The sequence below is a fragment of the Patagioenas fasciata genome, chromosome Z (genome assembly GCF_037038585.1).
Source record: "Patagioenas fasciata isolate bPatFas1 chromosome Z, bPatFas1.hap1, whole genome shotgun sequence".
In the NCBI taxonomy this organism is placed as follows: Eukaryota; Metazoa; Chordata; class Aves; order Columbiformes; family Columbidae; genus Patagioenas; species Patagioenas fasciata.
In genome coordinates this window covers 6754247-6766343 of record NC_092560.1, presented here as the reverse complement: position 1 = coordinate 6766343, position 12097 = coordinate 6754247, and the positions used below count along the sequence as shown (strand labels likewise).

At 35.9% G+C, this 12097-nt stretch overlaps 1 protein-coding gene across 4 annotated transcripts in view; it reads left to right on the top strand.

Moving 5' to 3' along the window:
- Positions 1-12097, top strand: part of XRCC4 (X-ray repair cross complementing 4) — a 188336-nt gene that overhangs the window by 25347 nt on the left and 150892 nt on the right. For all 4 annotated transcript variants that reach the window (XM_065860956.2, XM_065860955.2, XM_071801747.1 and 1 more), the window contains one exon: positions 1964-2151. In XM_065860956.2, coding sequence (XP_065717028.1) covers positions 1964-2151 — 188 coding nt within the window. The remainder of the gene's footprint in view (positions 1-1963; positions 2152-12097) is intronic.

Sequence of the window (12097 nt, the reverse complement as noted above, 5' to 3'; positions counted from 1 at the left end):
GAATAAAGAAGATGCAGCCAGGCTCTTCTCAGTGATGTCCAGTGAAAGGACAAGAGGCAATGGACACGAACTGAAATACAAAGAATTCCGTTTGAACATGGGGGAAAAAGAGGGTTTTTTGCCATAGGGATGACCAAGCACCAGAACAGATTGCCTGGACAGGACAGGGATCCTAAGTCCATGGTGATATTCAAAACCTATTCAAAACATGCTTCTGAGGAACCTTTGTAGTTGACCCTTCTTTGATCAATCAAGTTGGAATAGATGGTCTCCGGAGGTTCTTTCCAACCTCAACCACGCTGAGTCCCTGAAAACAAGCTAAAATTACTGAAGGTGCAGAATTAATCCAGAAATCCTGGAATGTGTGAGGATATAACTATTCATAGTAAATCATTATACATTTACCTCTTTGCTGTATTTTTATGTGATGGATTGATTTGATATGCACTGCCTCCTTTGCAATGAGGTTAGCTCCTGTGTCAAGAAGAAAACTGGATAAAAATGAGGCAGTTTGAACAGGCTCATATTTTATTGAAATGCTGTTCTATTTCTATAAGTATGATTTCAATACATGTGCAGGCTTTTGTCTCAGTATAAAACTGTCTTCAAAGGCATTTGTATAGAAAAGAAACATGATTATTAATAGGGGTTTTAAACGGGATACTTTTTAAAGTCACTTTAAGTTCTGGTGGGTTTTCTTGTTATTATTGGATTTTGGGTTGTTTTTTGGTGGGGGAGCGGGGGGAGGTGGGGAAGGTGTTTGTTTTGTTTTGTGCATGGTTTTTTTCAGGCTGTCACAAACTAATGCTCTTTTGTATAACATGTTCTCTCAAATGCCAGGCAAATGCCAGAAAGGTCTAAGAGCATGCAGGGGCAAATAACAATCTAGAGCAGTCTTCGTCAGGAGACTGGTCAGAAGAAAAGGAAATACTTCTGTTAATTAAGTGAACAATCTAAAGTCCTGTCTTGGTAGGCAACACATTAAAGCCTGCATTATGTTATACATATCCTATCTCAACTTGTATTTTGAGTCTTTGCTTATATCTGTCTATGGATGAAACTCTGCATTCATCATTGAGATTATTATTCTTGTTAATGTTTCATCTCTAAAAGTACTGAGGAAACGGTATGTAGAATAAAATTAAAAGGAAGATAAATAACAAGGGGCCCGGGTGGTAAAATCAAGAACTGTTTCTTGCTATTCCAAGTAAAAGACGATGCATCTTGATAAGCTGCTGTTTCAGTTTGAGGGTTAACCAAAAGAAGATTTAGGAAGAAAGAAATTATCAGAAGCAGACAGGAAAGGCTATCATGGTTTTTAACAACAGGACATTTTTATTGCCCTGTTCTGTACCATATTAAATCATTTTTCATCTTCAAAGAAATTGAATAAAATTTTCTCCATAGACCTGATTTAATGCAAACTGGAGACACATCTCCCATGTAGTGGCCCTTAAATGCAAACCGTAAAACATAGATTCTCAAGTCTCTAGGCACAGCTTCATTTGTAAATTGACCATTTATTTTCTTTTAAGGTTGTAAGTTACAGATTTGGAAAACTGAATCAAGAATGTGTGAGGTGACAGTTGCGTTTGTCTTATAGGGTTTAGATTGTATATTCTCAGAGAGAACTGAGAGGACAAAATAAATCATAATTGAAACTTTCCACACTTTGCTGTAAGGTTAGTGCTATTCAGAATAACTTAAAGCAAGTAGAATTGTGGACTAGTAGCAATAAACCATTTTCAGATGGATAAAAGGGATAAAACGTAATTATCATGAAAAACACAGTGTTCTTGCTACATTTGCACTAGTGTCTGACACACTGATATATGTCAAAGAAAGAACAGGCTCTTAATATTTGTGTGTCCCTTAAGCTGTGTGTCTGTGTGTGAACATATAAATATATATACATGTTTATATACATATGAGTATTTATTTCTCACATGTTTTTTTCTGATAGTGTCTGAAGCTGAAATTTCTAGGGAGGCTGCTGACATGGAAATGAATAGAGAAAAGTATGTTGAAGAACTGAGGAAAGCATTGATAACTGGAGAAGAATCAGCTGGCAAATATAACTTCGTTATTTCAAGAGATGAAGAAAACATGGAGTGTTACTTCTCTTATGAAAGAAATCTGAAAGATGGATCTGTAAGTATAGTTAAATGTTTAAATCTGACTGTTAAACTATGAGAAAGACGATCTTCGTACATTTCTGTATTTTATTAGGTACTTTAAAATCAAATTGACCTGTGATATGCATTTCAGAGTGAATGAATATTGTGAATTTTGCCACAGGCCAAACCAGAAACAACTTTGTCGTTTCCTATAAAGATTGATATCAATAGAACTATTTCTATCTCACTTTCTTAAATGCTACTGAATCACAATAGAGTATCACTTCTCTATTTAAGTTTCAGATGAGTGTAGTGATGGGATGGGAGGTGACAGTTTTAAACTGAAAAAAGGTAGGTTTAGGTTTGATATTAGGAGGAAATTCTTCCCCATGTGGGTGGTGAGGCCCTGGCACAGGCTGCCCAGAGCAGCTGTGGATGCCCCATCCCTGACAGTGATCAAGCCCAGGCTGGACGGGGCTCTGAGCAACCTGGTCTAGTGGAAGGTGCCCCTGTTTGTTTAAGCAGGGTATGCCTACATGTTGGAGCTGCAGTTTAGTTTTAAGACAATATGTTCTACGAGCTGTAAATTTGTTTTCAATTCCAAACTTGGGAAGTATCCTTCATTTTTGAAACTCCAGTCTCCAATGCGTTTCTGCCTTGCTTGCTTCTTCTTTCTCCCTACTCACCTAAATAAGGAAAAATGCCACAATTTAAGTAAGTTTATTTTCAATTGCTAAAATATAGTTTTAAAATTAGCTTTTCTATTACTTTAAATATTTTGGAAGCTAGCACTAAAATTGTTTCCTGCTTGGAAATGCACTAAATTACAACTGGGAATGTGGTCTCATGTTGGTTTCTTGTCTGCAAGGGAAAGAACCCTCTTAAAGCAGGAAAGAAATCAGTGTAACTTGTATCTGTAGACACTTCTGGCTATTTCAGGTTGTGGTTTGGTGTTAAAACTTTTCTGGGGAATAAGCTAATTTAAGGTAATCATGTTTGCTTGTACTCCTTCCCCTCAGCCCCCCCTAAAAATAAATATTCTGCCTTTCCCGAGGTTTGTCACAGCTTCTGTAGTACTAAGATAGAAATTGAGCTGACTGACCACTCACCCACATTAGTAAAATAATTTGGATTTAGAAAGCACTGTTTTAAAATTGCACTGATTTAAAATTGCACTCATCCAGTTCATGGCACGGTTCTGTAGTCAATTTCAGTAGCATTATTAAGGGGAAGAAAATTGTGGGGGGAAAATGGAGATTGATTGCAGGTAGAGAAAAGCAGGAATTTATTTGGCCAGATTTACTTGGGTTTTCGTGTGTGGTTTTTTTTGTGTGTGTTTTTTTTTGTTGTTTGTTTGTTTGTTTGTTTGTTTGTTTGTTTTGTTCTGTTTTGCTTTTCCTGGGGCAAAATATCTCTCATGGAGTTGTTTCTGAGAGCAAGATGTCTATGGATTGTCCTACCTGCTTTGTTTTAAATGATTTCTGCATCAGACCATTGGGATGTGGTTTGCTTCTCATCTGGTCAATTTTCGCAAGTATCACCTTTTAAGAAACTAGCAGAATTGTCTGACTTGTAACAAAACAAAGAAAGGGTGGAAATACTTATTCTCCTCGAAACTGGAAATAGGCAAAGAACATAGTATAGGTATTACTCCCACTTCAGGTTTGTGAGCATGTGTGTATTTCATGTATGTGTATCCCTTAGATGAGAAGAGGCAAAATTCACATTAAAGAGGGGGGGCATTTACATTTCGTAATCTGTAGCACCTCACCTATGTGCTTGTGGTCAGAATCTTGGTTTCATTTTAGTGAACAAAAAAAGTTAAATTCAGTGGAATGAAGTTCATCTTCTTAAGAGTACTTCATTACAAGCATTTTTTCTTTTGCAGTATAGGAAATTCCAGCGTGATTTGGCTGAGATACTACAGGTTAGGTGGTGTAAATATTCCATTCTGCGTTATTAGTATTTCTATGTATTTACCCAAGGCTTTATGGGCTCTGTACCCCGTTATTGACACTTCTTGTGAGGACACAGGGCAGAGTGCTGTTCACAAAGGATCTAGGTGAAAAGTACTATATTACAGCAGGACTACAAAGGTGAGGACCAAATTTTACTTAGAAAACAAGAGCAGTAATTTTAAGAATCCTGTTTTTCTTGTTGGTGTCACACATAATATATTCTAAATACTAATCAGATAAAATAAATACTTTTTTTCATTAAAGGAAGGTATCTTCATGTATATGGGCCCACCTAATAGAGGTTTCCGTCAGTTAAGGTTTACTTAGTAATTTAATTCATGTGAAGACATCTTTATGTCAACTTGGGAAAATAATAATCTGGCCAAAGAAAATGAAAATACAAAGTGTCCTGATTACTATGCATGCTTTTAGCTTTGGGTGTCAAAATAATGTTTTTAGAAAGGTTGTCACTTCTTGAGTGAAAATATTATTTTTTTCCTCTGTTACTGAACTAATGCCTACAAACAAAATTGCGAAAGCCTTTGTCAGAATTACACATAGCTTTCAGGTCTGTAATACAATATGTTTCAAACATTTTGCAAATTCTCTGTGAAAGTATTCAGGGGTCTGTCTTTCACTGACAGATTAGGAAATTAATCTTCCTGGGCTCTGTAAATCTAGAAGTCTGAGGTTCAGCTAAATGTCCATTTAACCCAGAGGAAGCCGAGGACAACTACTCTACAACTTAAACACAACTTAAATTCATTGTTTATCTTTTATCAGTACTTATTTTTCTTACTGGGTATTTGTCTTTACATCTTTTGTTTAGTCATTATTAATATTTTCTCTGTGTCTTGTTTATATTTCAGCAACTCTGTATACACACAAATTACAGTCTTCCTAGTCTTGGGAAGAGTGTTGTGGGGTAGGTGGGTTTGGACCACAATGATGACGTGTGTGTGAAGAGGGGAGAGCTTTTGGTTAAACTGTACTGTAGTTATTTTGTTAGATGTGCCACCTGCAGTCAAACTGAGAGATATAGTTAGTCTTCAGGTTTTTGTTTAAAAATGTGAGCATAAAGGAAAAGCAACAATCATTTCCAATTTTGACAGCAGTGCATATAGTACTACTTCCAAGTTCTCCACTTCTTCTATCCTACCCCATCAAATTATTCGTTGCCATTGTGAGAAAAGTCCATTAAATTATCAGGAATAATTAGAAGATTACTATTCTTAAATGTTTTTATCATTTGAGATATAACAAAAGGAGATATTACAGAAGAGTATGCATGAAGATGTGGGTGGCTGTTTGAACACTGAAAGTTTTGCTTAAATAGCATGTTTAACACTTTTTAGTTAAAAAAACCCAAATATTCTGGAATATGTTGTTATACTTTGATCTACGAAATTGCTTATCAATTCATGCAGCTGTTAGTGCATTTTGTTTTATCCAATAAGTACACAAGTGCCTAAGAATTAATTTTGTACTCTTGGAAAATCAATATGCCTTTTGTTAGAGGTATATGCATGCTTTTATACACAAATTTGAGTATTTTAATTAATTTCAGTGAAACCTACCTGCAGTGTGATATTGATTAACAACAAGCAGCTGTGCCCATCTCAGACAGTAATTTCAAGCGCAATGCCCTGCCATAGCTCTCCATCCAGTCTGGGTAAACCACTAATCCGTATAAAAAATGAAGATCAGAATTTTTACAAAATATTTTGCGTTTCTTTCTTTTAGGTACATCATTGATTCAGTTGAGTTATGTCCTGGGCCCTTATTTACAAATTATATCTACACAGTCTATAAATAATAGCTGCCTGGAAATTCTCTGAGGTTTAGATACATGATGGGTATACCCCAACTAGAATGAGCATGTTAAAAGCATCTTAAAGAATTCACAGTGGTAAATTCTTGCAGTTTGTAAGACAAATTGCTTCTTTTTCTATCTCCATGTTACAAAAATTAATATTTATTTGTAAATACCATAGTTTAAATGAATAGTCTCAAATAAGGTTCTTGATGCATTTACAATTCACAGTAGTTAAAAAATTAGTAAACTCCATACTTTTATTTAATTCACAAAGACAATGTGTCTGAGAGAGCAGGAGAACAATAAACTTCAATTTTTTATTTTTAATTTTTTTTTTATATCGCATCCATGTGGAAGAAGTGTACTGCTACATCTGTGTTGACCCTCTTGGTGTATCTGTTACTTAGTAAGCACATCTAATTTGTCACAAGTAACAAAAGCTTTCATGTGGTGGTTGGTAGTCCATCAGAAGTTAGTGTTCAAAAACTTTACCCTTAGAAAATAATGTTTACAGTGTTACGGGTCATTAATTTTATCATTATTGGCTGATGTGAAGCAAAGTTAACTGTAACACCAGTGTCACTTGATTTTTCTCTTGATGAGCATGATTTTCAGCTTGGTAGTTACCCATGTTGAAATACTATATGTATAAATGCCATATAATTTATTGTCACGTGATTTTCATGGGGTTAGTGAATATATAAATCTGAAATACTCTGTTTTTAATACTCTTTTTTTTTTTTTCAGTTGTTCATTTGCATTTCTGTTTCCCAGTCTTCTGATAGAGAATATCTGGGTGATTTTGGATTAGTGACGGGTGGTAATAGTCACTTGATGGTGCTAAAATGTGGCAGATACTGATTTTTTTTTTTGTTTCCATGCATGTACTCAAATGTGATATTTGAAATAAGTTTTACATTCTTTGGTGCAGCTTGCTAAAGATCTGCTTCCCTAAAGTATAATTATGTGCCAAAACTGGACAAAGGAATGTAAAATGCACTGTAACTAACTATCCTGCATTGGCAGTATAGTACATTAGATGACTTAATAGGTGGCATCCATCCCAAAAAACCTGTGAATCTCTGCTTGCTTGTGCATGCTGCTGCATAGGTGAGCTTCATTGTTCTCTGATGAAATGAAAAGCCTTCACTAAGGAACTTGTTTACACACAGACAGACACACAGTTTGAAGAGCAATAGGGTGGAGGATGTAGTTTTTGCAAGTTGCCTCATGAAAACAGGTTTATCATCCCTCATTATGTGCCACAGGTTGGTTTTTCAAAGCTTGTCGTGTCTTTTGTAGTCTAGATGGAACGTTTGTCAATGGTAAGTCTGACAGGTGATTCTCCACTATAGCAGTAAAAGCTGGCATTGTAAACATCTCCTCATCAAGGTAAGCTTACAAACAAGCCCTTGAAGATCAGTTTGGTTTTCCTTTCCTAGCTGATAGGGAAGAGTAATTATCCCTTATTTGCTTATGGAAGTAAATAAGTTTAGAGATTAAAAAGCTGGTCTATGGTTCCTCAGAATTACTTCCCCCTCTTTTGTACTGGCTCATTAAGGCTGGAATTACACTTGTGAGCCAAAGCTCTACCTTGAAGGCCAAGGAAACTTGCAACAACTTAGGGAATGCAAGAAGGCAACCTGCGTCCAGATGTGAAATCCCTTTGACAACTTTTTGTATAGCCTTTACTATCAGCATAAATAAAGATCAGGGGAGTCATTTAGTGCACCTGTGTCACAGTTATTAGAAAGACCTCAATTTACAATCTAATTTACCTGTTGTTTAGTTGATGAACAGGTAGGTTCCTTCCATAAACTGATGTCTAGTGCCAAAGCTAGATGTCTAGAAGGAAATGCTTGCAACTACTCTAGCACTCTTCTTATTCAATGAAACCAAACCTGCACATCTAAATCCTTTTGAAAGTGTGTATAACAATTAATACATAATAATGATCTATATGTAAGATCAATGTAATGAAAGGGTCTGCTTCGGTGCTGATGGTTTTTGTTTGAATGGATGGAGAACTTCCCGAAGTCAGAACTCATATCTGATTTAGAGGAGATAGCTACGTAACTTGATTACTTTGCAGTGTCATCGTTGCATGTAATTTTAAAAGTATCAGAATAGGAATAATAATCTAACATAAGGGAATTCCATAAGTGTTTTAGTACTTTCTGACTTTTTGAAACGGTGATCAGAAAAGATTAAATGCTGTCTGAGTTTTATGAATACTTGTTCTAGCTGTATCTCAGCCTGATGCAACTGAGCCTAAAAAATTACACCTATAAAAATTCTGATGTGCTTTGTGATTTATCTTCCTTGTGGCAGGTGGCTTTGCTGTAGGGCGTTCAGCACTCTGCCCTTAGGAACTGCTTTTAGGGTGGTGAGCACAAAGTAGACTGTTAAGAGTCACATTAAAATAACAATGGGTTTGGTATACAGTGGGACTTGTGTGTCAGGCCAGCTGCAGTGCAAAAGGGGCCACACACACAGAGATCTCAGTAAGGGGCCATTGAGACTGGGCCAGCTAAACTGCTGCCACCTAAACAAACACCATCACAGAGTCAGTGATTTAGCGCTTGATCTAAGTAGGTGACCACTTGGAAGTAAATCTTTCCAAGTACTTCAGCGAGTCACTCCACATATAATAAATAATGGAAATCCGGCAAGATTTTTTTTTTTGTACTGGCAATTAAATTGATTAAGTAGCCTTTGATAAACAACTATTTGAGTGGTAGCAGTCTTCTTTTTTACAGTAATGTGACAGGCTCTGTTCTTTTTCTTGCCCATTGTCTAAATTTGTAAACAGGGAGGACGTGAGCTTAAGAAATTCCACCTTAGATACAGAGCTGTTGCTACCTAGGCTGATGGAAGAGATGCTGTTATTTGTCTCTTGCATTTCCTGTTGCTGCTTTTCCGTGATTGGTTCTGTGAGTTCATTATGAGTTTACTACAAGTTAAAAATAGTTGAATAAATTAGTGCTAACCAGACTCTTCACAGCATACTCAATGAGTGAAGTAGAATAGGCAGAGCCCTTCTATGCAGTCCAAATTGTCTTGGTTCAAGGTTTGAGTAGTTACTTTACTCTAAACCATTGAGGATATGTTGTTTGGATAACAAAGGTCACTCAGAGTTCAGATTGTTTCCCAGGCAGTTCAACTAACTGCCTAACCAAAAAGACAGAAAGATGAAATGATTAATTTTTAGGTCAGTGTTAAGGCACTGTCTCTTCTGTATCATTTATATCTGTATACTTCAGGATTTAAGAGCGTACACTTGAATGAGTTTCTCGGAAGCCTGTTTTAGAAATAGCTTATTAATGTGCCTTATATAATAAAAACACTAAGTGTTATCTTTTGCATAATCTCAGACTTCTAAGTGCTACATGAATTTCCCCATCTCGCGTGAAGTATACCTTATGAACTCCTCCGTTTTTGTAGGTACACTTTAAATGCAGTGGGTCACTTCTATAGCCTTGAGGTAAGAAAAGCTATTAAAAATAAAAAATAATCCCATGCCCCCAGATATATGTCCAATATTTGACAAAAGTCCTGGAGAATTAAGTTATGCTAATTTCCTTGTTGAGCTATTTGATTATAATAAGGGTTTTGATGGTTGCTTCTGGTAGGCAGTGGTTTAGAGAACTGTTGGGAGGAAGTATATTTAAAATGCTGGTAGTGTATACCTTTAAAATGAGGGATTGTTGAAAAAGGAAGAATCACTGCAGTGAATAAACACCTCTCCAGTGTCTCTCTACCTGTGTGGATTTGTGGATTTCACTGGAACTATCTAATTCACTAAAAATAGTTTAACTTGTTTTAAAGACTATTGTAAATGACACTATAAAGGGCATTTTCTTATTTCACGAGTACAATGATGGTTTAAATATTAAAAATAGCTATAAAATGTTCTTAAAATAGCATAATAACAGATTTTGATTTATGCAAGGAAAATTCAGTTGTCTGTTCTCCTTCCTGATGTAGTTGTACTGTCTTCCCTCCCTTCCTCTCAATTCCTTCATATTTTCCCTTTTTAGCATACCTGCTGTGCGTTTCAAATCTCTGTGTACACATTAAGACTTACTTTTCCTTGTACAGCTGAGTACAAATGCTTTCTTTTTAGCAGGAAAATCTTTAAATCATGACATACTGACAAGTCTTGGTTTCTCAAGAAAAATATAGGGGACAGTAGATGCTCTGGAAAAGAAATTACTGTGTGTGGGTTTTAAAACTTCACTACAAGCTTCTAGTCCCATATTCTTTGTATGGATGTACAGCAATCAGAGGTTGAAGAACAGCAAGAATCTCTCCTGTGTTTCACTTCAGAAACGCTTTTGCAGCTTGAGAGGAGGCATTCACCTTTCTACCTGCAAAGGCACAGGAAAACCCTTAAGCTCAGGTTAATCATGTTTTGTTAAATTTTGTGCTCGTTAAATAGAATCTTTACCAGTGTAAAATATTGAATGGATGTGTTTTAGTCCTCAAGGCTTTAAGTGAATGTTTCCAGTTAATTTCAACACACATACTTGTTCTGAAACAGTTACATACTGAAATAAAAGAGCGAATTTGAGATATCCAGTGCGTTTTTTTTAAACTGGCAAATACAGAAATGTTTTTGTATAACGTGATGCGGGAATTAGGTAGCTGTAGTACTTTGCGGTGAGGAAGGTGTTACATATTCCATTATTTTCTTCCCTTACGTTCCCGTGACGTGAAATACGTGTATCTTTGCTTGTTCCCTTATCTTAGAAAGTCACTGGATATTAGTAATTGTGACATAAAAATGAAGTTTGCTCTAAACAGTGAAAATAAGTTCCTAATTTCATTGTATGATAAGCAAAGCAAGGTCAACTGTTTTCTGCTGGAATGGTACTATTCTAATTTTGCTACCTCACAACCTCAGTTGCTACCACAACTACTGTTGTGTCTGATTTTAGGATTTTACAGAATGATAGTTACTACCTGTTAGATGTCAAAGAGCATGCATAATTACACATATTTGAATTTTTTTGTGAGTCAAATATTCCTTTAGAATTGTTCTAGAGGATAGTAGTATCACTTGAAAATAATTTGGAAGGTAGATTTGTTGTTTTTCAAATGTTGAACTTGATTCTTTTACGGAAATACATTTCCCGTAGGGGTAAATGCATTGTACAATTTCAAGAGTGTTTCTGGATGGTATCTTTTAGAGGAAAAACTCTTCCATCCTTGTCAGATGCTCCTGCAAATAATGTTTGACATTTCATTTAAAATTTAGTTTCACTGTTGGATATAAAATGTAACTGGTAGTAGTTTGGGCTTTTTGAGGTTTTCACAACACAAATCCATGTTTCTCTACATGTGTTCTCCTCTGGTAAATCTAAGTTTTGGGCTTTTTAAAGACTTCGAGGTACAGATTATTGTTCTGTTCATACAAGCACATTGTCTTCTCTCTGCACGTTGTCTTCTCTGTACACGTTGTCTTCACAGTGCATGATTAATGCCTGTAAGTTATTAGGACACCAGATATGTAAAGGTACTCTAATTTGTGGTAGCAGAACCTTATGAATGCTCTTAGACACTGCAGATGTATCAAAAAGTGGAATTTGGAAACAGTCAGGTTTTTTGCCGCTTACTCGATCTGGATTTATTGTGACATTACATTATTCTGAATCTTTTAACCCCACTTAAATAGTGTGTGTATGAGAGGTGGGGCAGGGGAGCAGTGTGTGAAAAGAACCCTGCAGCACCAAGATACTAGTAGCAAAAAGAATTATGCACATATGTCCTCATTCTCTCCAATAATAAACTGCACTTTCCAATCCAGGAAATGCTGTTGTGGCCTTTATTAGCAAGTAGCAACTGTCACATTGAAATCAGATGTGTAAATCTCATCAGATTTAGTCTCCTACATACTATGTGAGACTTAAAAGGGAATGTCTTAGGTGAGAGAAGGTCCTCTGATTTGCAAAGTGATGCTTTTCAGTAGTAGTTTCTATCAATAAACATATGTTCAATTTTAGTTTTGTCTTAAATCTGTGCATTCCTATATTTTCTTAATAGAAGTGGTTTATAAATGATTTGTGTAGTCAGGTACGAGCTATGTTATAGTTTGTGTATATGTACAAAGGGATAAGTATGGGTTCTTGTGCATTTAGTCTGCACCTATTGTAATTTCTTTTTTTCTTTCTAGAAAATAGTGCATGAAACATACTCTTCAATAT